Genomic DNA, 27,520 nt, shown 5'->3' with positions numbered 1-27,520 from the left:
AGTTTTTGTTTCCTGCTCGGCTCCAGCCACTTGTTTCACTTTGAGAGCGATAGTTTGGATCACTGTGTCAGAGTCTGGGGTCTTTATCTGTGGTAAGCCTTTTAGTTTATTGGGTTTCTTTATTGTTTGTTTTGTTTTTGAGTCAGAGAGGAAACAAACAAGAACCTTATAACAAAACATTAAAACTGTAGTAAAAAACAAAGGGATATTTTCTACATGTTACTGAATGAAGTCAGGATGTTTTTTCTCCATCAAACTGTGAGCTGTGAGCACATACGATATAACAAATAAAAGATAACAAATGTTGTTGAAAGCTCCCACAAAGCTCCAAATGTAGTGTGAGAAAAGCTTTATGTACTTTACGTTATGTGTTTAAAGAACTGTTCTTGGAATCATGCACTTAAAGCTGCTGATTAGTCTGCTGGTTACAGAGTGGGGGGAGTCAACTCACATGAATTGTTTTGGTTTCTCCTGTGAAAATGACTGCTTGATGAAGCATGTTTGTAGAATTTATGTATATGAATATTTGGAGGTGTTTGACTGATTTTAAGTTTTAGACTCATCAGGTTTGTTCTGTACTCCGTCACACAAAGCTACAGAGCTCACTTTTCTGCTTTCAAAGGAAAGTAAAATAGTGCTCAATGGGCAAGCGCACTAGCGTAAGGACTCACAGTTCGTGCTTAGTCCTGCCTCGGGACTAACGTTTTTTAATATCACGATCATTGTGTTATAGATTGCCACCAAAATCCATTCAATAATCGGCTTTTTATTGATTTTTTTAAATACAGTGTCTTTTACTCTTACGAGTCATCCATCATCTGCTGATGCATTTTGCACCGTTTCGACACATTTGTGTACAAAAATCTGCCCGCACAAAATCTGACATAAAATCCTCAAATAACAAGATTTTATCAGCTTTTTTTTCATAAATCACTTAATCAACTTGAGCCCTTTTCAAAATGATCAACCATTAAATTATTTTCAGCATTTTAAGCCTTTAAATACCAGCTGAAACATTTGAATTATATATATATATATATATATAAAATTCTTTTTTTGTTGTTGTTGTTGAAAAAACTCAGAAAAAACAAATTTTCCATACAATAAATAGGATGAAGATGGGACATTGGGGGTGATTAGATTCTTGGACGAAGAACAGAAACAAAATTGGTTTGACTGCATCATTATTTATGTGTAGTGCTTCTCAACACAAAAATGCCCCATTCACTTATACTGAAATCACATTTTCTTAATCTCGCTGTCATTGTAGCATTAAACCATGCTGTCTGTAATGTCAGCATTTTTTTTCAGAAAAGTAGAGATATTTTAAAATTTTTATTCTAATCCATCTGATTCAACCCTTTTGTAATTGTAGGCTAATGCAAGCAATTCTTGTGTTTTTGCCAATTATAATATGGAGCCGTGTGACCACCAGGGAGCCCCAAGAGGGATTTATGTGGATTTGTGTGTGAAACAATTTTCACATCAGCATCTGATTCATCAATGAGCACATTTATTATACAAACTGCGCCAACACTGAAAACTTCAATAACATAAGATGAACACAACAGAACATTTGACATATGTATACATTTGAAACTGAAATATCCAGGCTTTGAATATGTGATGTATGTGTGCATTTGGGAGAAAGAGATAAATGGAGTGTGTGTGATGTTACTTATATGATATTTCACCATCGGTAAAGATTTTACTTTCTTTATAACGAATTAGATCTTGTAATACATTAACTTTAATTGATGCTGCATGGTTAAACCTTTTTAAAAATAGATATATTCTAAAAATGCCTTAATGACAAATCAATTTTGTACTACATTATGTGATGATGATGATGATGATGATGATGGAGCCTTTATTTGTAACTTGTAGTTGCCTGCAGTGAAATTGGACCCCTTCCAACCATACAAACATTACACAAACATCACATTGGGGAGACAGATCTGAACAGGTAGCTTTAACGAAAAACAATAAAATGTACAACACAATAGTGCAGTGGAGAAAAAGAGAACTCTACTCTGACTGAGCTCCTGGCAGGGGATCAGTAAGAGAACAGAAAACAAAAACTCCTCAGCACAAAAAGACATGAATGTTCACATCGTAACGCCATTAAAACACATGGCAAACAACAGGGGGGGATAAATGGGAATAGAGTGAGCCATGTACTAATTTCATATATATGATGAACTTACCAGTTATGGTAATGTTGACACTGTTGCTTCTCTGACCCCCTTTAACCTCACACCAGTACTCTGCACTGTCTGTTACATAAGTTTGAGAAATTTTGCATGAAGAGGAAGTTCCCTTAGTATTACATAATGGACTAAAATGTTCTAACTTTTCCTCAGTGGTTCTGACTCCTCTCAGTTCAGTAGAACCATCAGGGTTCTCATAATCAAAAGATAACGACTCATATTGAAAGTGTTGGAGTCTGTTAGGAGACACACGAAGAGTAGCTGCAGCTGAAAATTAGAAACATCACAATATGTTAACAGATGAATCCAAATTCTGATTAAATTGTTTTTCTAACTTCTGTAACTTTTTCATCCATTTGTCGGGTAAAGCTATTTTGAACATGTGTCCCCAGCAGAATAACTAAAAGCATTACTAAATTAGCACAGGAACGCCATAAATTATTTGATGTATAAACATATATACAGTAAATCTTAAAATATAAAGAGAAACCTAAGAGCAATTACTCACATAGTCTGAAGCAGGGAGTTGGACCTGTTCCTCTTGTTCACTCAAAAAAAAATGAAATTGGGTGGTTAGTCGATTTACAAGAGTCTAACTAGTTGCCTGGACATGTGATAACACAGGGAGGACAAAGAGCATTTTCTCTGAACGATCTGTACTGGGGTAAACTAAATGGGCAAAACTGCCTCAGCTTTCTTTCTTTTATTTTGTTTTCTACTGTTAGCAGCAAATCTGCCCTTTGCAGCCAAAATACACCAAAAAAAACCTGCAAACTCTTTATTAAATTGATAATATAACAAAGAAAGAGTCCTCATTAAGAGTGTTTATTTATTGCCGCTGCAGTGTTTGTGGAATTTATGTGTTACTTAGTAACAGGCTCAAAGTTCACACTGTAAGTGAAACTATCACTGATCATTTGTACTTGTTTTTCTTTAACAGTCATTTAGTGAGTTGCAGAGAGAGCACAGTCAACAGGTATGTCATCTTCTCAGTCTAATGTTATTATTAATGTGACATATAGCTTCTATCAAAAATCAATCAAAACTTTGGAGTCAAACTGGGTTTGAAGAATATAGTTCAAGTGTCCACATAGCAAAATTGGTATGCCCCGGATCAGGCCCACACAATGTGCTTACACATGGCCCACATACCGCCCATGTGTGGGCCACCAAAGGACCGTCATTCTTTGCGCTATGTGGGCCATGTGTGAGTTGTGTGCAGCCACAGGCCAGTTGTAGACACACTGCTGGCCCTGTGCTGGCCCAGAACACTTTCAGCTCTGGCCCCATATGTCAGCCTAATGTGTACCTTAATCAAGCCATGTAATAACAACATGTGCATAATAGTGCAAAAGTAACATGACGAAACTCTGTTCAGACAGTGAATGGACTGATTCCTATATAACATTTTTCAACTCTCCCAGATTACTCTAAGTGCTCTATACAACATGCCACATTCACCCAACCACACACTTTCTCTTAACTGAGTGCTTCCTAACTACATTCACGACATGCAGACTGGAGGAGCCAGGGATCAAACCACTAACCTTCCGACCAGTAGGTGACCAGCTCTACCACCTGAGCTACAGCCACCCGGTGGTAAACATGAGTAAACCCTCACTAGGTTATAGATAAAGTGTACACTCACAAACCTGTCATACCTGAATTTGAAACGTTGGCTGCCATAGCAGTATAGTATACATCATGGCACTTGGTTCTTCCAACTAAAATAGGAAAATAGGAACATAAATAGTGCCATCATTGCCAGACCTGGCCCACATCTGGTTGACATACACCCTGCCATGACACCAGTCAGTCAGAAGTGCAAGCTTGATGCCGGATCCAGGTCAGACCTGTTTCCTATGAGTCTGGGCCACATAAACCAAAACACAATCGAACCAGATATGGCATGACATCACATAGACAGTGCCATCTATACCAGGCCTGGCCCGTGCCAGAAGTCAGCCAGCAGTGCCGGCTTGATACCAGATCTGGGCCAGACCTGTTTGCTATGTTTGTGAAGTACTGCTACGGAAAAAAAAAGCGTAATTTCGTGTAGATATGCAAATTAGATGACAGACAAGAATTCCTCCCAGGAATTTATTTAGTCTTAATTGTTCAACTTATTTTACTGAAACATAAATCAGAATTTTCCAGTCAGCAGTGGTTTCCATTGTATTAATGTTATCTGTCTGTTTTCAGAGCTGCAGGATGGCTCATCAGCAGAACGGACCGTTTCCTCAATCACTGCCTAAAGCTTTCAGTGTTCTGATCTTCATCATTCTCCTAAAGGATGTCTGTAATGGTAATTCATACATAAATAAATGTTGTTTTTTGTCATATTTGAAGCACACATTTTAATTATTTATGTATAAATAATTAAAATGTGTAATATATATTTGTGCTTTTAAGATCCATGTTTTAAGAAGTCAAAGCAACACTGGCAGGATACAGAACTGTTTTATTTTCAAGAACCAAGACATTTCAGTTTCTGTCAGCAGAGGTATTTAAATAGGATAGGTATATAATATTATATATCAACATAGACTATACTCTGACACTAACAATAATAATAGTTTTAGAATCAGAGAAGATGCTTGTTAGAGACATGGCTGCTTGCACAGCTACATCTTGCAGGGAATTGCTGAAACAACTTTTAGGTCTTTACAGAATCACAGTGATTGTGATTGGCCATGTGATGCCCTCGGCCTCTGCCAGCACTGATTTAGTCTAGACATAAATACAGTGTGAGGTGAATTGTCTCTTAAAGGGAAATTACAACTTGGGGTGAACATAAAACAAGCAATTCATAGAGAAATTAATAATAGATAGGGTAGCTTACAGACTCTACCCCAGCAGAGTTTACATGCATCTAGTCTCTACACTGTAAAATCTAATTAGTTCCCAGAACTCAAAAAAATTATGGAAACTCGTTGCCTCAAAAAAATTGAGTAAAGCTTAGCTAAAAATGACTAAGTTAGGACAACTTATTTGCTTTGAGTACTCTGTACAAGCTCATTTGTTCCCAGAACTCAAAAAAATTGGATCAAGTTTACGTAAGATGACCAAGTTAGGGCAACTTACTCATTTTGAGTACACTGTACAGCCTTGTTAGTTCCCAGAACTCAAAAAAATTATGGAAACTCGTTGCCTCAAAAAAACTAAGTAAAGCTGACTTAAGATGACTGTTAGGACAACTTATACATTGCAAGTCTGCAGTATTAACAATAACTTGATATTTCTGACTGTACAATACTAATTGTTTACCTACTGACAAACATGTTAAGTTCAACTAAATGACAAAACAATTTGTGGTAACCTGAATATGATTAAAAATAATTAACAACAATTTTTGTAATGATGTTAAAATGAGTCCAACTTTTATTTTCAAACACAACAAAGTATAACAGCCAACATACTGGACAATGTTCTGCTGAACAACAAACAATTATATTGCCATCACTGTTATAATCTTACAATGAAACAAAGTCTCAGATGTAATTATTCTGAAAATAAGTTTAGGCCTAACACAAGTTTGTTTTGTACTTACAATACTTATATAATCAAAATAAAATATTTATTGTTCTGTCACAAGTGCAGCCTCTAATTTAAACAACACATTTGTTTTCCATTCCAACACATGAGCTGGAATGTTGTATTATTTTAAGGATGGCTTGTTTCCAGTCCAGGCATTACTGCCTGAATGACTGTCATGGATCGAGGTGATCCAAATGTAGGTGCAGAAGAAAGTCTTTAACTTCCCTTAAGTACAGTGGCAGTGGATGTGGGTTGGAGATGCAATGAGCTTGAACCTGCAGGCGACCATCTTCACTGACCACACCATCTGTGACGGAGGACTCGTCTCTCCTGTTGTCCTGCAAGCAAACAATCATATTTTTTGGAACATGAACTTAATTGCTTTCTTAAAACATTTTTTTCTGCATTTGGTATAGAACAGACTCCAATTTAGACGATCTCAGGCTCCCTCCCCACCGGAGAGGTGACATTCAATGTCCCATATTGTCAGTCTGGATAGCCCTGACCACCACCCAACACACAATAATGTCATGAAAGCATCATTTTAAAAAAGGGCTATGCAAACATGGCCAATAATTTTCATTCTAATGATGTGCAAAATGATTTTGGGCACAAAACAGAAAACTTGCAGACTTCACTATATGCAGTGTAGACCCTCTAAACTAAGTTTGGGGGATGTGATCTTTCAAGAAATGCAGACCAAACTGTTGTTGTTTGTTTACTTACACAGCATGTCTTGTAGAATTAACTGTGGTCACCAGCAACAGCATAGTGCAGTCATATCTCAAGTCTAATAACAGAAGACAGGAAAAGATCAGTAAAGAAACAACTTCCCCAAACCAAAGCACAAACAAAACAATAAGTAAAACAGGCTGATCTAAAGTATGATTAAAGTTCAGCCTGATTAATATAAATGTCACTGACAGTTGCTAATATATTGGAAAACCAAAATACTTACTGATGTCTTTCTGTCCAACAACAGGAGTGCTGGTCCCGAGCCTCAAAGACAGTAAGAAGCAAGCAGAGGGAGAAAAAACAGAACATTTTTCAGAAACTGATTTGATCCTTAATGGCTGTGCAATCATTGTAACATAGAGTTTGCTTATGTTGTTAAATAAAGGCTAGATTTGACATTAATAGACGCAACAGATGTTCAAAAGCTGCCACAAAGCATGAAAAAAAAAAATAGACGTCTCCGAAAACGTCGGAGCATTTTTGCAAATATGTGATGTCTTGATAAATCGAGCAGATATTTGAAATTTACACAGCTACATTCTCGCCTGAAAATATCTTAAAAGTTTATTTTGTGACCCAGAAAAAGTAATAAGTTTTTCAGCGGCGCTCCTCCGCCATTGCCGCGCTTACAAGTACGCACAGGCTCCGACAACCGTGGCCGACAAATGCGATCCTCCTCTTCCCCAGACTACCCTTTCTGGGTCACAAAATAACCTTTTAAGATATTTTCAGGCGACAATGTAGCTGTGTAATGCTCAAATATCTACTTAATTTATCAAAATATCACATATTTGCAAAAGTGCTTCCACGTTTTCGGAGAGCTCTGTTATCCACCCCCCACATCCCACACCACCCCTAACGGCTGCACCTCCCGAAGAATTTTGTCTGGGCTCTTATCTCACTTATTTATTTCAAACAATCAACAGAAAATTTCACCACAGAGTTTTATGTAAGGTTTTTAAGGCTGTGGTGTTAATTTTTAAGTAACATGAGCCCAGCGGCAGCAGCAACGCTAGGCTAACACTAACTAGCTAGCAAGATTTTAAACCTGGTGCTAAACTAAGAGAAGCCACAAAATCAGTTTGAATAAGAGTAAACATTTACTCACCAAGTCAGTGTATCAGGTAAAGATCCACAGCAATGACAACAATAATATCTTGAGCTGACGCTTCTCCAGGTTTGCTCAACATATTCCATAAAAAATGCACCGTGAACATGCGGACTGATCCGAGAGGGAGGAGGACGGTAGTCACGTGGCATTTTCAAAACGCATCTTTCATCCTTCCGCACTGAGAAGCAAAACTTCCAGCTTACTTAGTTTTTCTAAGTTAAGACAACTCAAATAAATGGAGTTTATCAGCGTTTTTGCATAAAAAGTACTGGTAATTTGTTTAAATTGAGTTCTAATAACAAATTGATAAAAATTGAGTTCAGCCTATTTAATATTTTTAATTAAACACAATATTACATTTTACAGTGTACAGTCTCCACATCACACCTTTAGGTACAATAATTTAAAAAGATATTGTGAGATAATGCTAAAAAAATCCCTCCTTCTGCCTATTTCTTATTTAAGAATTATGATTACTTGTTTTCAGGTCAGCCTCAGTTGATTGGTCCATCTCAGGTCCTGGTGGCAAGAGCTGGTGATGATGTAATTTTGCCATGTCATGTGGAACCTGCATACGATGTTTCTACAATAACACTGGAGTGGACAAGATCTTCGCTTGACCCTAGATTTGTCTATGTTTCACGTGGCAGTCAGGAACTCGAAAAACTAAAAAATCCTTCTTTCAAAGGAAGGACGTCAGTGTTTGTTGATGAACTCAAGTATGGAAATATTTCACTGAAAATCTCCAAAGTGAAATCTGATGATACAGGGACATACAAATGCTATGTTCCAGTTTTGGAAAAAGAAGCTTTTGTCGAGCTAGTTGTTGGTAAGTAGCTTCTTGTTGATGGTCTTGCATTGTACAGTCTTGTCCCTGGTATCATTTGAAAGCTCTTTGTTCTTCCTGATGGTGATGGAGAGGTTAGAATAGAAGAAATTAAATCTTTCTGTGTTTTTGGTTGATGGTCTGTCTCCCTCGTTTAAAATTAAGACATAGCATAAAATTATAAGACAATTCATTTCTTGTAAGTGACCGCACTTATGAATTCAAAACTCAATTTGCTTTGAGGTACACATGTATATTTTTGCATCTTGTAATTTCATTAATGCCCATTGACTTTGAAATTTCATGTTTTCTTTTGCTCAGCATCAGATGCTGCCACCTCACCTGTCATCAGTTTATCACACTGTAATCCCTAACAGTTGTTCTAGCTCATAACTAATAAGCTCATAACACTCAAATGTCTTTTTGTAGTTGAGCAAACTATAAAGTATTGAGCTCTGTTGGTTTTTATGCAAATTTAATTGAATAGGGCTCAATATTTTTTAGCTAATTTGTTTGGAATGCTCAAAAAGTTTAAGAAGCATATATTAGTGACGTTCTGGTGGGTGGAGTCTTGTCGCTCCCTCAGGAAAGCTGAGTCAGCCATCTTGAATTTACCTTGATGCGGGGAAGATTTGGCCAGCCCGTGTGGATTAAGAGTCCCCAACTTCAACCCACCACGACCACCACCTTAATTTTTTTCATCAACTGCCCTAAATTTGGTAAGTTTAACGTGTTTTTGTTTTGTTTAAATTTAATTTCGATAAAAAGTCTTTTTATATTTTACTGGAAATATATTCGTACTTTGTGCACAGTGAATGTTTGTTATAAATAAATTCGAATCCAAGTAATTGTAATTTTAGAAGGTTTCGAATGTGACAAATACGTAATGTTATTTCAAATTACAACGGTGTAACGTTTTGGCGGTTTTCCGTGGGGGACAACATTTCCCATAATGCATTGTATTCTTGCCCGGGAAGTTGACGGTGGCAGTTTTAGCTCCATGCGTTTGAACTTTCTACTAAAACTTTCTACTGTCCGTTTCTACCGGTTGTCGTATTCGCCGGTAATGCACGTGCGTATTGTGAGTATACTTATTTCAATAAGTGTCCGCATTACACAGTCAGTAGTTTACGCTGTTGAGCTATGTGTGTGTGTGTGTGTGTGTGTGTGTGCTAGCATGAAACGAACAATGCTAGATAACATGAGTGTGTTATCATGATTAGACACATGTTTGTATTTTTTCGTAGTCTCAAATATGTGGTTGTGAGATAATCTCGAAATCCTTTTAACAGTTTAGAGGGGTATTCCACTAAGCGAGCTCTACAGGTCAAGGCTGGGCAGTGGATCCATGAATAAACTGCCTCACTCCTGCAGGTGTCTTTCCATACTTCCCATCGTTCAAGTGAGCCTATGGACATGTGTACGTTGTTTGTATGTCCTCATGGACACAACCTATGCCCTATGTCCCCAAGAAATTGTTGGAGCTGTTGGAGCTCCACTAGTGAGAGACGTCGTGGACAGATGGCCAGGCCTACTTATGGAGTCACAGGTAAAAAATAAAATATAAAATATGTGTATACATGTATGTATATATACATGTATATGTGTGTGTGTGTGTGTGTGTGTGTGTGTGTATATATATATATATATATATATATATATATATATATATATATTGTTAAGGTTCTGATATTGAGGGGGAATCCAAAAATAACCACAGATCCAGCCGGGTGCAATTAGACGGCATTTTAATGAACACATGTGTGAGTTCAACAGCCCAATCAGTATTGAACTGTCTTACAAAGTCAACACAACGACTTTATAGAGGTGAGGATTGTACCGCCCCCTCTTCCGCTGCTAGGCAGATTTTAATACAGCATACGTCAACTCAAAACCACAATAACTTTTAACATAGTTTAAAACAGAACATCATCTTCGCATCAAAGCCAGGTGCTTCCTGTCTCCATCCTCGGACGCTCGCCTCCGCTGTCGCTTATCTCTGGGACATCTGGTGCACTTCCTGGAACAGACTAACATGTACGCCTCGACTTCGCAGCCATAAGCAAAACATACCTATATAGATGCGTATACAGATGTGTGTATATGTGTCAGCTTCTGCTGCCCTCTGTTTCACCCTTCACTTCGTCAGCTACACCTTGTAACCTTTCCACTAGACACAAGGCCCGCACAACTGAAACTATGTGTGTGTATGTGTGTATGTCTGTCTGTGCGTGGACAGAGTTTGCATCTGCTCTCTGCACCTTAGTTGACCTCAACTTAGGCAACCAGGCTAAGGCCATCCTGTGTGTAATGATCTTGACTTATATGTAAAATATATAAAACAACCGTTTCAATCTAACACAACTACTTAAGGCTTAATCAACGCTTAATCAACGATAAATGCATAATAAACCACCCTGCTCTTAACTTGCACTCACTCTGCTTTCAGTTTCACTTCTGCAGAAGCATGCAACTTCAAACACATGTAACTTCCTGTCTCATTTTGGAGTTACTCTACGTGGGGCCTTTTCTTTCACTATGCCGTCTGCATACCAACATGTAAGATTATAACTTCAAAAGCATTTCGGGTTATAGATTCAACTCAACAGTTTAAAGTGGTTCTTCCTGGACCTGTAATAAAGACTAATATAATACCAATATATTTGAACATCTGAATGCATCTGCATGCAACATCACTCTTAATAATGAAATGGTAATGATGATTATAAAAATAGCCACAAATAATAGCAGTAAAGCATTTCTCCTCCTGACACTCCCTCTTTTGTGGTGGCCCTCGAAGAGGGTCACCACACACTTATAACATTACTCTGACCCTCTCTAGAAATGCCAGCTCCCCCTAAGAACACTCCTGCTTAAGGTTAGTCCCTCTCTGGTGGAAATCTTTTCATGTAAAGGAAACAAAACACTTTCTCCCTACTACTGCTCTAACTTACTCTGTTCCTCAGTTGTTCTCTTTATTCAAACCTGATTCAACCTAATATTACTCAAAACATGAACCTAATTACGTATTTGGTTTTTCGACATTTATTTCTATATCTTATTCAACATCACTCATCATTTCTAAAACTCTGAAAGCACTGCTCTCACATCTCTGCATGTGCTTCCTGTTGCTCCTTATCTGATCATCAACATCCTGTGCACAAACTGTCGCTGCTGCTGCAAGTGCCTTAACTCTCATCTAAAGTCACCTATCACAAGAAAATGTATCAAGAAATTTCCTGTGTTATACTTGTTTTAATATATCCTTTTATTTCATATTGCTGCTCTTAATGTAATGATACACTCTAATTCATACTTTATCAGACTTAACCAAAATATATAAGCTTTCTCCCCTTTTGCTTCTGTTTTAAACAAAAACTTGGTCACTTCAACAAGCATTTGTTATTCTGTAACTGCATTTTATATAATAAGACTAATTTAGAGCTGCATGTGTTATCCCAATATTTTACATGTCACACAGTTTAGTTACAAGCCAACTCCTATTCAGTTAAATGCTAAATGGATTTCAGGCCTTTTGCCTGGAATCAATACTGTCATGTGTCTTGATGAGCTCTATATGTCTGTAAGCGTGCGCAGCCTTCAATGCTCTGTCATCTTGCACAATAAATTGCTCGGACCTCGCGCCGAACAAAGCTTCTGACCTTCAGTTACTGACTTGAGCAACATTTCTTTAATAAGCACAAAATGCAATGTGTATGAAATCATTCCTGTGTATGTAATCTTCAATGCTATTCATTCGGGTCAGTGACACTTTTAACATCCTCATAAAAAGCTCTCCTCTACCCTAGAAATAAATCTATTTACTATCTGTTTCTAAAGCCTACATTATAACAACTTATTCTAAAAGTCAAAAAGAAATCACACATCTTCTACTCGTAAATCTTCACTCATCTTCCCCATTATTATTATTCCCACAGTTTCCCTTTAAGTTTGGTGTACAACTTCTTATACAGCAATTTATCTTCTAAACCGAATTCAGTTCATTTTAATCCTTTCTTTAAAATTAACAATCTCTGCCCCAGTTTTACCATATCTAAATTATCAAACAACCCCAATATTTATAAAATCATACTAAAACCCATTCTAAATTAAACAAATTAAAGCTTAAACCCCTCTCTTTTTTGACACATCTCATGTGGCAAAAAACTCAACATGCTTCACCCAAGCTTAACAAATTAAAAGGGAAAAAAGGTTAGTCATATCATTTCTCAGAACCGCTCAGCAATCCTCCTCTCCTGTATTTTGCTCCAGCCCTAAAAACCTGTACTTAAGGAATAAAATCAGTTTAATCATTATGTCAAATCTTCTCGACTCCTTGCTCCATTCCAAATCTGGATCCTTGGAATTTCCTGGAAACAAAACCTGTACTCAACTCTCCCCCTTTATGATCCAGTCTGTGTCATGACAAAAATAAACTTAAACAAAACCGTTATTAATCCTGTGTTACTTCAGTTAATGGTAACTTGAGTTATATCAAACAATGTTTCCCTTTTAGCATTTGGCCTAGAGCAGAACAATATAATGTAATACTATAATCTAACCCCAGTAAAAAGAAATTTTCTCCAAGCAAACATCAGCAACCCAAAATCAGCATCCCCAGATTTAAGTCTCCCACTTGTCCTGCCTATGGCAAAAGCAAAACAAAGCATCCCCTTTCTTTTCCTCACATGGTAAATTGTCTGTCCACATTTATTCATCCCCACCTTAGTCCAGTCACTCACATTCACTCACACGCATCCACACATGATATTTTTGCTGATACCGCAGCCTTCTGCGCACGTCATCAGATGCTCCACATCAGCAAAATGAGCTCAATCATTTGTTTAATTTCGTTTTCCTTTTTAGGAAAATAGTTCTTTATGCTTTTGTCTGGATTGGCTCGCTACAATCCTTTTTTTAGACAGAGACTCGCCGCCAATCAGGTCTCCACCGGTAGACTTCTCCGCCGCCAATTGTGATCTGAAAAGCCCACCTTATCTTCGTACTCGGTAATTTTGTCAGCGCCGTTCGTTCACTCTCCTCCAGGCCTGCTTAGAACAAAAATGAAAAAGAGAGCTGATTATTAGCTCATCAAAGTACAAAACAAAATCACCTGACAGGTTTTTTCCTGAGTGCACTACTACAAAAATTTTTGGGCCCCTCTCAGACATATCCATGTCTAATCAAACACCCTCTCTCGAAATAGAAACAACAGCCTCAAAAATCTGAAACAATCTCAACGTTCACCCTTTCACTGCACTGAAAACCTCATCAAAAGCTGCACCGTTTGCACAACGTCTCCCTTCCTCACTTTGCCATGTTTTCATTCAGCATAAGATATAAACCGATTTCAACAACGTATCATCACTACATTATAAATTTCCTGTCCAAATCTGCCCCTCTGAACAGACCTGACCACCGTAATCAAATATCCTGATACTTTACCATTATATATTTTGCCAAATAATCCTCACCAGCCACCGCTCTCTCTTGAACTGAACGCCTCCGACACACAGACACAGGAAGTGTCTTTGTCACTCACTCACTCCAGCTAATTTGCATAGTGACTCACAGCTCAACAGCCAACTTGACAAGAGAAATACATGTTTAAACCTTAACACATTATTGAATTATTTTCATTTTCTTTCTATACTAATCACTGGTTTTAGTCACTCAGTACGAGAGCACTCCTAAGTCACTCTTTTAGACTACTTTAATCACTTTTCTTTTGTTTTTCCATAACTCACTCCCCAGTCATATAACCCCTTTGAGTCAACTTCAACCTCAAGCTTTAAGTCCATTTTATTAAACATTCACACCATTCTCTCACTCATACAAGTAGCAAACTGATCTTCATTGCGTGTGCTTGTGTTCTTAGCCAGGTTTTTAATCAATCTCTATGCATTAATCTTCATGAGCTTGTCTTTGTCAGGTTAATGCATTTTCTGTTTGTGTGTGTTATTTTTGCATCTATGGCTTCGCAGTCTCCCAGACACCTTCCCAATTCTCCACTTAAACAGTCAGTTTTCTCTTTCCCGAAGTACTAACCCAAATTTTTGATTTCCCACCTTAAATAAAGCACTCCTGGTCTCCAGCCAGGTGTTAGGGCCTGTTTTCAGGTTCATGGACACATCATGCTGTGAACAATTCAACCAGAAACTTGCCTTAACTTATCCATTGATGTTAACCTCTAACTTTCTTCCGACTGCGGCCGTGGAGAACTGGTCCGGGTCTGCTTTACTCCTGAAAATAACAAAACTAAGACATTTTCATTATTATCACGAGTGCTTAAACGACCCACTTCTCTCTCTTTCCTGTCACAAATACCAATTATGTCGTGTTTATGTCATGAATATGACTATAAGCGTCTTCTTTCTTGCAATCTACATTAATTGAATGTAAGCTGCTTTCTCCGTTGCATGTCAGGTGTTCATCTTAATTAAGTGTAAGCTGCATCTTCATTGCATCCTATTTGTGCTCTTCATTGCATTTTTATGTATTCACATTTAATTTATGCATCTTTTCACTGAGCTTTAGCTTCAAACTATCTCCCTTCTGATTCATTTCAAAAATAATTTCACATGTAACAATTTGTGTATGTGTTTTCTATTTATTAATATAGTTGTCAGCTATTTTGATTATTTTTACCTTTTGTATTGTTTACCTCTTTGTTGTGATGTGGTGGACATCCCTAAACAATCATGAGCTCAGGCTTCAATTTCAATCCAATCATCTCCTGTATTCTCTCAGTCAAACTCGTCCAGCTTCATCTCTCACTGGTCCTTTTTCATTCACAGTGTCCTGTTCGGGCTTCAAAGCGCCAGCAAACACAGTCTGTTCCTTCTCTTTTTCTTCTCCATTCTTCTCTTCAGTCTTCTCTTCCAAGATTACTCCAAGCATGGCAAATATGACACTCAATGTCCAGTGCTCTTCCACAATTCTTTATCCCACTGTTCAACTGCCCAGCCTGTAATTCACAGTACATGTTGCATTACTCGCTTTTCTTACATGCTGCTGCTGGTGTCGTCAGTGTTACTGGTTCGGTTTCTTTTGTCTGCTGTTAATTCTTCAAGTCCACGATGTTCTGTCGATCTTCATCAGGCGATTGACTGTCCTTGACTGTCCTTTGAGTTTCTTCTCAGTTTCAGGGACAAAGTGAGAGATCAAGCCGCACAATTTCGAGCCAAAGACTGGCTTATTTTCTCCCAATTCTGTTAATCTATTGTTATGCCGCTGCACTCAAGGTCCCAATGTTGAGAGAAGTCCACCTGTATCAACACACTAAAGCATACAATTAATATTATATTCATTTCTTTTCTTAAAGGCTTCATTTGCTTCATGTGCCTAGAGTTAACTCGTTTGTCTCTCTGTGTTCTTTCTTTACACACTCCGTTACCTTTCATGGGCATGCAAAGTTCCTGTTCACTATTTCCTGTCGCACAGCCCAGGCACACAGAGCCATATTTCCTGTTCTCTGCAGAGTCTGTCTCTCTTTGTATTTATAGTCTGCAAACAATCAGTAATTCTACTAAATCTTGATTTAAAAACAATACACCTTCATTTCCCTCACACACATTTAAATAGAGCTCTTTCAAACATCAGGACAATTAACACTCCTGCACACACATCACCATTCTTTAGGTCAGTTTTGTAGCATCAGTCACACAATAATTTCTTAAGTGTATACACTTATGTGTTTTCAATCAGAAAAAATAAACTCAACCTCTCATAACATCACTCATGGATTTCTTGAATTAAAATCACTTTCAAACTTTAAAACATCCTATTCTACATCTCAAAAAATATATATTTCACACTCCTTTATTTCATACACACCTTTAAATGTTCTAACCTCTTTCAGACATGAATCGTCTCATACACCCACTGCCTTTTCTCTCTCAAACTTCCCCCCCTTTTCACTCACTCAGACAAATCATCCAGAGTCACTCAAATCAAATACTGACAGCATTCACACGGTTAAAATCACTCAAAATACGCTTTCATACGAGTATTTTGGACATGCCTTCCATGATCAGAAAGAGCAAGTCAACAAGAAAAAACTGAAACCTCTCATCGTCTCACACACAGCTTCTCACCACACACACATAACTGAAGAATAAAACACCCCACCATTTATGGCTCAAAATATATACATCTATCAAGATTCAGTCACTTACTATACATCCACACTAATATATTCAAACTAGGGCTGGGACAACGCGTCGACGTAATCGATTACGTCGACGCGTAAAATACGTCGACGTAAAAAAATCTGCGTCGATGCGTCGTCATTTTCAAAACAGACATGGCGGCAGCGAGTAGCGGCAACATGAGTGAGGCAGTCGCGGTCGACTTAAACCACTCCACCCGAACACGCAGTTCTACAGTATGGGGATATTTTAACCGAAAAGGAAGTGATTCAGTCGTTTGCCGGCTTTGTAAGGTGGAAATGGCCTATCATAAAAGCACGACGGCTATGCACCAGCACCTCAAACGACGGCATCCAGGAGCAGCTTCTGAAAAGGACAAACCACCGTAAGTTTTCAACTTTTTTTTACTAACGCTGGTTTTTACCCTTTAATTCATCCAGACACCCTCCCCACGTAGACATACACTCACTCATAGACAGAGATAAACACCCAACCTCCGTAAATGCAAAATTCATTTAAGCTGCTTAGTTGTAACATATAGCAGCTGCTGTTTAGTTGGTTTTTATTTGTGGCCCATGCTGGCAAAATGAGTCGGAATGCGCGCAGGCTGATTATCAGAATCGGCGAAAGACGAAAATGTGAGACAGCGAATTGGCCGCAGGAAAAATGTTAACAAAGACAGTGCACCCCCTGCTAAACGTAGCCGTCGTGGACACTATTACTGGATAGATAGATGGATATGATAACCACATCCTTATCAAATTATTTTGATATTATGCTTTCCATATAATTATTTTGTAATTATTCGAATTCATCTGTGTGCTGTGTGTGATTTATGATTTCAGGAACAAACAGAAAAGTGTGGAGGACTACTGTCAGAGAAGAAGTACACCATGCACCCCCCAGGAGGTGGCTGTACTTACCGAGAGCGTCTTATCTATGATTTTAAAAGACATGAGACCACTTGCTGTGGTTGAGGGTGAGGGATTCAAAGAAATGCTGACCACTTTCCAACCAGGTTACACTCTGCCGTCTAGGCGTCATTTTACAAGCATGATGGAGACAAAGTATGAAACGTCAGTGGAGAAACTAAGGAATGAACTAAAAAAGGCCACATCCAAAATCTCCCTTACCACTGATGCTTGGACAAGTCTGGTCACAGAGTCCTACTTAGGGGTAACTTGTCATTTCATTAATGACAATTGGGATCTTCTCTCCTTCAATTTAGCAACACTGCCAGTTGAAGAGCGCCACACTGCAGAAAACCTTGCTGCCTGGGTGGAGAAGGTGGCAGAAAAATTCCACATTTCCTTGCATAATGTCCTTGCCATTGTGCATGATAATGCAAGTAACATAGTCGCAGCTCTCCACATCCTGAAGGAGAAGTTTGGAGTGGTGTCCTATCGGTGTGCCGGGCATACACTGCAACTGGTTGTAAACCATGCACTGAAAGACCCCAAGATTGATAAGGCACTATCGGCTGCACGGGGCCTTGTAAAGCACATCAGGAAAAGTGAGCCAGCTAGCACCAAACTTAAGCAGAAGCAAAAACAGATGGGTACAGCTGAGCATAAACTAATCCAGGATGTCGCTGTCAGATGGAACAGTTCATACTACATGATTGAACGTCTGTTGGAACAGAGATGGCCGGTGGTTGCGACACTTTCAGATCCAGAAGTCACACAGCGTGGGAAACAGTACCTGGACCTGAAAAATGATCAGTGGATTCTTCTGGATGAATTGAAGGAGGTGCTCAAGCCTTATGAGCAAGCCACTAATGTTCTCAGTGGACAGTCTTATGTCACAGTCTCTGTTCTTCCCCCCCTGCTGAAAGGTCTCCTGAAATCCACCCAAAACAAATCATTTGATTCTGCTGCAGTGAACTCTTTCCAGAACTGTGCAGAAGAGGAAATCTTGTCTAGGTGGCAGCCAGAAGTATCTGCATTTCAAGCAGATGGGAAAAATGTGTCACTCATTGCTGCTGCCCTCGATCCACGTTTTCGTAAACTGAAATTCCTTTCTCCAGAAGATGCTTTGAAACTGCAAGTAAGAGTACAGAGGGAGGCACTTGATCTCAAAAGGGAGCAGAGATCACAGCTACAGCAGCAACATGTGGGACAGGAAGCCTCAGCAAGTCCCCCAACAAAGAAGAGGTCTGTGTTGGACACTTTGTTGGGTACAGATTCTGAGGAGGAAGATTGTAATGAAAACACTGACCAGGGTGGGGATGGAGAAAATGAGGCGGTCAGGAAAGAAGTACTGTTGTATTTTGGGGAAGCCCCTATTCCAAGGGATAATGACCCCCTTACATGGTGGAAGAATAATGCAACAAGATTCCCCACACTGGCTAATTTAGCCAAATCATATCTGGCTGTACCTGCCACATCAACACCATCTGAAAGGCTTTTTTCAGTTGCTGGAAACATTGTCACCAAAAAAAGGGCAAGCCTGACTGCTGAGCATGTAGAAATGCTAACATTCCTCCACTCCAATGCATAACTACTTCATGTGATGAAGGTCATTGAACACACACACACAGAAATAGAAGAGAAGGCAGCAAAATGGATATTTTGTTAATGAAGAGCACTTTTTTTGCAGAGAGCAAAGAGAATGTTATGTTTTATTTGTTCAAAGACGCCATTGCTGCTGTTTATATTTTATTAATGTTTTGCAATGATTTCCTTTATTCATATTTGTTTTGCACAACATTTAATTTTTTGTTAAAAACAGAACAGAAGATTGTACTACAATTTTATTGTGGATTTTGTTTTTATTAAATCTCCAATCCATAACTACTTCATATAATTAACATGATTGATGATTGAACTCGCACACACAGAAATGTGAGAAACAGGAACAAAATGGATTTTGTTTTGTGAATGAAGAGCACTTTTTGCAGAAAGCAAAGTGAATGTTACATTTTGTTTGTTTAAGGACACAATTGTTGCTATTTATTTTAAATGTTTTGTTAACTTTTCCTTAATTTTATATATGTTTGCACATTTCATTTCTTGTTAAATGCTATCTCTAATATAAGATGGTACGACTACGACGACTTTATTTTGCAATTTTGTTCAGTAAAAGGTCTTCAAATTAAGAAATTTGTGTTTTTCATTGATATACATAAATTAGTAAATGTGAAATTGCTATACAAGTCAAATAATGGGGAAATAATCGATAATCGAATCAAATCGAAATCGAATCGGATTGAAAAATTAATCGTTAGATTCATCGATGCATCGAAAAATTAATCGCTAGATTCATCGATTAGGAAAATAATCGTTTTGCCCAGCCCTAATTCAAACTGTATTTATACTCTCGTAATAAGCAACACCAACCTCTTATATACAGGCATTTAGCAATATTTTCAAACAATAGTTATAAACTCAATACACTCGAAACCGAAAGCAACAATCTCTATGCACGTCACCGCTCCTCATTTGCATTTTCACACACCGCAGTGCACATCCGGTAGTGCACTGCTGACACAGAGACGGATCTCCCACATAGATCTCATATTTTATATTACAGAGACGTCTTTATAATTACAACTGCACAGATTTTTAGGCCTTTTAAAACCTATATAATTTCGACAAATTTAATACTAACGGTCCAACCGATAAAGTCCCAGACTTTTTTGCGCCCACTTCACCAGAACAGACTCTAACTGTTCCGTCCAGATTCCTAAAATTGTAACTCCTACACAATTTCGACAAATTTAATAATAACGGTCCAACCGATAAAGTCCCAGACTTTTTTGCGACCAATTTTAGCCAGTATTCCGTCCCTGACGGTGGCCCGATTACTAATGCCCTAACCAAATTTATCGTAGCCAAAAAAGCGCAAAATAGGGGACTTGAACCCCTAGCAATTTTGGAGATTCCCCAGTCCTCCCCGGTTTGTCGTACCGTACTACCCCTTAGTCGCCGCTAGGTCAAGGATAAACGTCTTTATCCAGGAGGGAGCGTTACCTCCGAGAAAATGCGCTTCTTAAGGGTCCCAGACTCCTCGTCCTAAAGTAATTTAGAGTAATTTGAAACAACAATCTACATCCGAACCAGGATTAAGATTAAGGACAACCCTCAACAGTTTTGGAGATTCCCCAGTCCTCCTCGGATGTTGCCCGAAACTATCCCTAGTCACGGCTAGGTGAAGGATAAATTTCTCTATCCAGCAGGGAGCGTCACCTCCGAGAAACTTCTTAAGGGTTGAATAACCAATAGGGCTCCAACCCACAAAATGACCAAATTCCCTATCATTCTAAGTTCACTTAGCAGTCCAACTGCTTTCTCTTTTCATTCCTTTATTCTCATTACTCAGTACTGTCACTTATACTTCATTATCATTACTTCAACCGGTAAACCTCATGAAAACTTCACCAAAATCAAAAACAGACATTCACCAGTAATTTTCAGTGAGTAGACTTTAATTTGTCATATTCAATTTGGCACAGTTTGGAAAATTCAACAGGTATGTGCCTTACCTTTGGATAAGCCGGCTTGTCACTCACTTTCAACCACTGACTCGTATCTGCCCGTCTAATCACCACGGACCCCGGATTTTTCCGTCTATACCTCCAACAATTCCCCCTCTCACCGGACGAGCCCCCAAATGTTAAGGTTCTGATATTGAGGGGGAATCCAAAAATAACCACAGATCCAGCCGGGTGCAATTAGACGGCATTTTAATGAACACATGTGTGAGTTCAACAGCCCAATCAGTATTGAACTGTCTTACAAAGTCAACACAACGACTTTATAGAGGTGAGGATTGTACCGCCCCCTCTTCTGCTGCTAGGCAGATTTTAATACAGCATACGTCAACTCAAAACCACAATAACTTTTAACATAGTTTAAAACAGAACATCATCTTCGCATCAAAGCCAGGTGCTTCCTGTCTCCATCCTCGGACGCTCGCCTCCGCTGTCGCTTATCTCTGGGACATCTGGTGCACTTCCTGGAACAGACTAACATGTACGCCTCGACTTCGCAGCCATAAGCAAAACATACCTATATAGATGCGTATACAGATGTGTGTATATGTGTCAGCTTCTGCTGCCCTCTGTTTCACCCTTCACTTCGTCAGCTACACCTTGTAACCTTTCCACTAGACACAAGGCCCGCACAACTGAAACTATGTGTGTGTATGTGTGTATGTCTGTCTGTGCGTGGACAGAGTTTGCATCTGCTCTCTGCACCTTAGTTGACCTCAACTTAGGCAACCAGGCTAAGGCCATCCTGTGTGTAATGATCTTGACTTATATGTAAAATATATAAAACAACCGTTTCAATCTAACACAACTACTTAAGGCTTAATCAACGCTTAATCAACGATAAATGCATAATAAACCACCCTGCTCTTAACTTGCACTCACTCTGCTTTCAGTTTCACTTCTGCAGAAGCATGCAACTTCAAACACATGTAACTTCCTGTCTCATTTTGGAGTTACTCTACGTGGGGCCTTTTCTTTCACTATGCCGTCTGCATACCAACATGTAAGATTATAACTTCAAAAGCATTTCGGGTTATAGATTCAACTCAACAGTTTAAAGTGGTTCTTCCTGGACCTGTAATAAAGACTAATATAATACCAATATATTTGAACATCTGAATGCATCTGCATGCAACATCACTCTTAATAATGAAATGGTAATGATGATTATAAAAATAGCCACAAATAATAGCAGTAAAGCATTTCTCCTCCTGACAATATATATATGTCTGTCTCTTTACTGTTCTCCCAGTTTTTAAAAGTCTAGATTTCCAAATAATTTACCAAAAAGCAAATGGCAGATGTAAAATGACAACACATCACGCTGTGACGTATTTTTTTCCCCATTCACAGTAAACAAAGTCTCTAGAAGTTTATTTATTCAAATTTCCTTTAGATAACATTACAAAGAATGACGAATAACTTTCTATTTTGGCCTTGGTTCTGACTAGAATTGCTCTGGTTTTGCTAACCTGAGAACTTTTTAAAATACATTCACATTTCTGTTCCTAATTCATCTTTGTTCATTTCTGTGTATTTCTGTTCATGTACAGGTGGTTGCAGAGTCCCACCGAATCAACAATGTTAACCTGCGCACTCAATTCTACAAGGAGCTGGACAGACACACGTCTAGACTCATCACTTTGTTCCGAGACAAGGCCATCAAGACTGGCAAGATTGCAGAGGAGCTAGCAAAGCTCATGAGAATTTATGACATTCAGGTAAATTTTTCATTTCACATGATTCAGAATTACATTAACAGATGGTTTGTACACAGCTGTAAGAAGCCATAGTGTCAGTTGCTTCAACTGTGCCCCGCGATTAAGTGATTATGCCATGGATACAAGGTTGTCATTTTAGGAGAAGGACATCTTGAGAAAATGTATCCTTTCAAAAAGTGTTGTGTTAAAAAGATTTATCAGCTTCAATTTAAAGAAGTCCAAACAAGTACTGTTTTTGTAAAAATTGGTTTACATTTCGAAGTTTTTCCTTTGTGAGTTGTTGATGTATTTACAATGGAAACTTATTAATTTAAAATGTGTATTACTAAAAATACGGTTATCCAAAATACTGGATTTACCATCTTTAGCCCGTTACACAAAAAGTTTGGACACCCCTGATCTATAACAATGACAATCAGAACATGGCTATCCAACACTTTGTTTTTACTCTGCATTTGTGTAAATACTATTCTAATAGATATTGCATGTTCATCTAGGAACAGCGTGATGTAAATACAAGACGGGCCCTCGTCCTTCGTGCACTTCCTGTGTACCTGCGTGAAGATGCCTCCACGTTATTCAGGACTTGTGATGTAAGTGCACTGGACTCAGCATCAACCCCTTTGCCTAGCTGTTCAGTCGAATATATCACTCAGAACTCAAGGAGAACCAGGGTGTATATCAGGAAGGAGGTTCAAAACTGTCCTCATCTGACTTGTTTTCTCCCATATATCAACTATTGTTGAATAAGATTGCAAGAAGATTGTTACGCATAAACCAGAAAACATGAAAATAGTTGAAAGATTATTAAACAAAAACAAATCCACAGATAAAAACTCTCTCCCTTTTAAAATTCAAGTGTTCTATTTTTTTGGAGGTGCCATGTTGTGGTCAGAGAAATGTTTGGTAAATAACAAAAACAAATATCTTGACATATATTTATTATTGAAAACATTTATTTAAGCATATGTTTTGAAACCAAACCCAAATTAAGATTATTGTAATGCATCATGATGTATCAAATTAAATCGTTGACATTATAATCCTAAAAGAAACGTGCGACTTATGAAGATTCACACCTCTAATCAATAGCATGATTTGTGTCCTTGAGGGGCTGAACTCATTGTTGTATTATTTGTGTTTTGCAGTCAGCAGATGGTCCAGACCTCACTGTCACTCCTGTGGCTCTGCTGACAGTTGTCACGGATGACACTACTGATTCGGCCCTCTTCAGTCCCGAAAGCATCTGCATTGTCGTTGAGGATGAAATACTTGTGAATGATCCCACAAATCTGGCTGACTCATTTCTCCTGCTCTTTGGGTACATCTATGCACTAGACCTACAATACCCAAAGAAACTTGAGCTTACATTCACATTTATCCAGAAGGTTGTGATGTGTCTTGAGGACAACAAACCACTGAAAGGGCGTCTACTGATGCTGAAGAATGATTTGTTCAATGAGTGAATCACTCAGAATGGACTACTTGTTGAGCTGAGTATTGAGGAAGCTTTTTTTTTTTTTCCTAATCATTTGGCTCTTCTACTTCAAATTTAAAGTGAATGACTGCTCATTTCCTGGACTATTCACGTTTAACGTTCTGTTGCCTAATACCTTAATGCACTGCCTTGATGTTTGTTACCTATGAAGTGCAGCAGTGGAAACCAGTACATTTTTTTAATGTATTTTTAAAATAAGTGAGCTGCAGCTGTCAAGGTACAGTAAGTGTTAAATGCCTCAATGTTCTAATAGCTGCAATTGCTGTTAATACTGAAAATGTTATTTAATTTTAGAATTGAGATGGAGACCCTTGGAGTCTTTTTCTTTTGTTTTATTTATGAAGCACTTTTTTATGAGTGAGCTCCGTTATCTGTGCCTTTTTAAAAGCACATTGTGTTGAATAAAAAAAGTTGTTAAATTGTTAGAAAACATGAAAGTAACAACACTAACACTTTTAGCTGATTATAATTTACTGGGCAAACAGTTTAGAATTATTCGTAAATGTATTTCCCACAGTATTTTAAAAATATTTATTAGATTTTAAGTGTTATTTCCCATATTATAAGTTAGAAAATATGAAAAAGTTTGAGTTTATTTCCCACATCGTGTGAGTTGCAATATGTAAAATATTTTGAGTGTATTTTCCACCTTAATTAAGTTGAAAAATATTAAACATTTTGAGTTTATTGCTCCCTAATTATAAGTTGAGGAATATCAACATTTATAAGTTAACATTGAGGTAATTTAAGGCAACTGCAACTGTAATTTTTTATTTTAGTTAAACTTAAAACTTTTAAAAACATCACTAAAAAACTGTTGTGTAATCTGTTACACAACAATTTTTGAGTTCTGTGAACTTATTAGGTTTTACAGTGCAGGGATTGACAAAAACAGAAGAGGAGTGCTGTTACAGTGTGAGTCTGCAGGCTGGTATCCAGAGCCTGAGCTGCTGTGGTTGGACGGTGAGGGAAACCTCCTCTCTGCTGGACCTACAGAGACCCTCAGAGGTCCTGATGACCTCTATACTGTCAGCAGCAGAGTGACTGTGGAGAAGAGACACAGCAACAACATCACCTGCAGAGTCCAACAGAGGAACACCAACCAGAGCAGAGAGACACACATACATGTTCCAGGTTCAAATTATATTAGTACATTTATGATAGAAAGACTTTGAACATCTGAAAGTTTTCTTGAAATGTTTTTTTGTTTTTTTTTACTGATTTCAGAGGATTTCTTTGAGTTCCCGTCCAGTTCTCCCTCTCTCATCATCGGTTTGGCTGTTAGTTTGGCTCTTTGCATCATCCTGTTAATTTTATCAGTTGTTGTTCTTTTACGTAGAAAGAGGAAACACATGATGAGTAAGTCACTGATTAATCATTGTTTTTTGCTAATATAAATCAATGTTTTCATTGAGACTCTGATGAGAGGTTTAATATTTTAATCCAAGTTTGGGCATTTCCTTCTTATTTAATTTTAATTTCAAAAAGAGACCAACAGGAGGCCAAAGGATCAGACTGATGTGGAAGGTGCTGAAGTTCCTCTGAGAAAGGATCAGACTGACTCACCAGATGCTGAGGTTCCTCTGATGAAAACAGAGAGAGAGAGCAGCTCTTCTACCAAAACTAAGAAGCAGACTTCATGCGTGAGTAGATAAACACGAATAAGTTAAATATCAAAATGTTTACTGTTTTTCAAAAATTTAATTAAATACTAATCAGGATTTCACAATAAAACTACCTGAAACAATGCTCAACAGAAAAAGAAAAAAACTGCACACAGTTACCACACAGACATTATTTACATTATGTGCATTTAGTAGAGTGAGTAGAAAGAATTCTCTTTTGATATTAAAGGAATGAAGCAGAAATAATGTGTTTTCATTTATCATTATCAGATTACTACCTCAGTAATGTCACCACAGTCTCTGTTTTAGTAAAAATGTTGCTACCAATGAAATTATTTTATATAATCAAGCTTTTCCTGGACTTTGGTTGATGACAACACACATCACCAACAAAGACAATAGGCGTGCTCATTAATAAAAAAAAAAAACATATTGATTTAAAAATACAACCCAAGAATGAAAAACAAGTTTTTCTACCGCATCATTGTGTTTTTTGTCATATGTGCAGATTTATTGATTGTGGCTTTAATCAGTGTTACGCTCATGCTGTAATTCACATTACACTTTAAAGTAATGTGTTACATTATTTATTACCTGGAGTAAGTAATCCATTACACTGTGTTATATTAGTTTTGTGTTACTCCATAACAAACCCCGAAATGCACTTTCACATAATTACCATTTATAATATAAACCTTAAGAGTACAATCCCCCAGACTGACACAAATCTTCATCCTAATGACACCAGAGGTGACAAGGTCCAGACATTCTGTCCTTAAGTAGAAATACAAATACTAGTGTTAAAACATACTCAGTAAAAGTTGAACTACTGATTCAATTTCTTTACAAGTAAAAATGAAAATGTACAGACTCTTACTTTCTTACTCTGAGCACGTTTCAAAGTAGCACTTTGGATGCTTTTGGACGTTTCTACCAGCTATTTTTGTGCAAAGCTAACTAATAATGAAATAATATCAATAAATGGGAATACAAACATTAGTTCAGTGTAAATTTTAATTCTAATAAATGTAAGTAGCTTGAATTACTTAAGTAGAGATTGAGCGACAAAAAGAAGAAAATAAAAAAAGCTCTATTTTCTGTTGCCTCCATTGTAGAGGGAAACTTTTCCTCTAAACAAAAGATGAGCATTAAAGAGGATAAAGTGGGATTTCTCCATCTCTGAGTGAAGTTAGCTCTTTGTTTTCTGTGAAATACAGCAGCTGGACCTTTAAGAGGACATGAAAGCTGCAAATTTAAAGGCTAATTTACACACTGAGCCCTCAAACACTGACATTTCTTAAATCCAGCTTCACAGTTACATCTATAAGTGCTTAAAGTTTTAAAAACATGTTTAGCGCCATCTTCTGTCAGTGCGGAACATGACGTCACGTGGTTGGTTGCGGCTTATAGACTAACATTAGTTTATGTTCGCTAACTAGTGAGAGAATCGAGATCTGAGAGGAAAATAACAACAGTAAAACTAAAAATCAGTTCAAGAGGATCACATTTGGGTTTGTAAAGCACTTTATAAATGAGGACTGCATCAGCGCTATTTCACAACATTTCACAACACAACAGCCACTACATGCACATCACAGCACAAATATAACAAGTT

At 37.9% G+C, this 27,520-nt stretch overlaps 2 protein-coding genes across 2 annotated transcripts; both read left to right on the top strand.

The window, feature by feature from the left end:
* Window positions 1–25,935, top strand: LOC100692928 (butyrophilin subfamily 2 member A2). Its single transcript, XM_025905071.1, has 8 exons — window positions 1–92; window positions 3,151–3,186; window positions 4,413–4,515; window positions 8,081–8,422; window positions 8,741–8,776; window positions 25,157–25,414; window positions 25,508–25,639; window positions 25,769–25,935. The coding sequence occupies exons 3-8, from the start codon at window positions 4,422–4,424 to the stop codon at window positions 25,933–25,935; spliced, it is 1,029 nt and encodes a 342-aa protein (XP_025760856.1). The 5' UTR covers window positions 1–92; window positions 3,151–3,186; window positions 4,413–4,421.
* LOC106096557 (zinc finger BED domain-containing protein 1) lies at window positions 16,623–19,868 on the top strand. The gene is made up of 2 exons (XM_019354970.2): window positions 16,623–16,954; window positions 17,415–19,868. Exons 1-2 carry the CDS (start codon window positions 16,725–16,727, stop codon window positions 19,066–19,068), a joined length of 1,884 nt encoding a protein of 627 aa, XP_019210515.1. The 5' UTR covers window positions 16,623–16,724; the 3' UTR covers window positions 19,069–19,868.
* Window positions 25,936–27,520: the final 1,585 nt, after the last annotated feature.

This window comes from Oreochromis niloticus, linkage group LG3 (assembly GCF_001858045.2).
Source record: "Oreochromis niloticus isolate F11D_XX linkage group LG3, O_niloticus_UMD_NMBU, whole genome shotgun sequence".
Classification (NCBI taxonomy): domain Eukaryota; kingdom Metazoa; phylum Chordata; class Actinopteri; order Cichliformes; family Cichlidae; genus Oreochromis; species Oreochromis niloticus.
The sequence above is the reverse complement of the archived record's forward strand: the minus strand, read 5'-3'. Positions and strand labels throughout refer to the sequence as shown.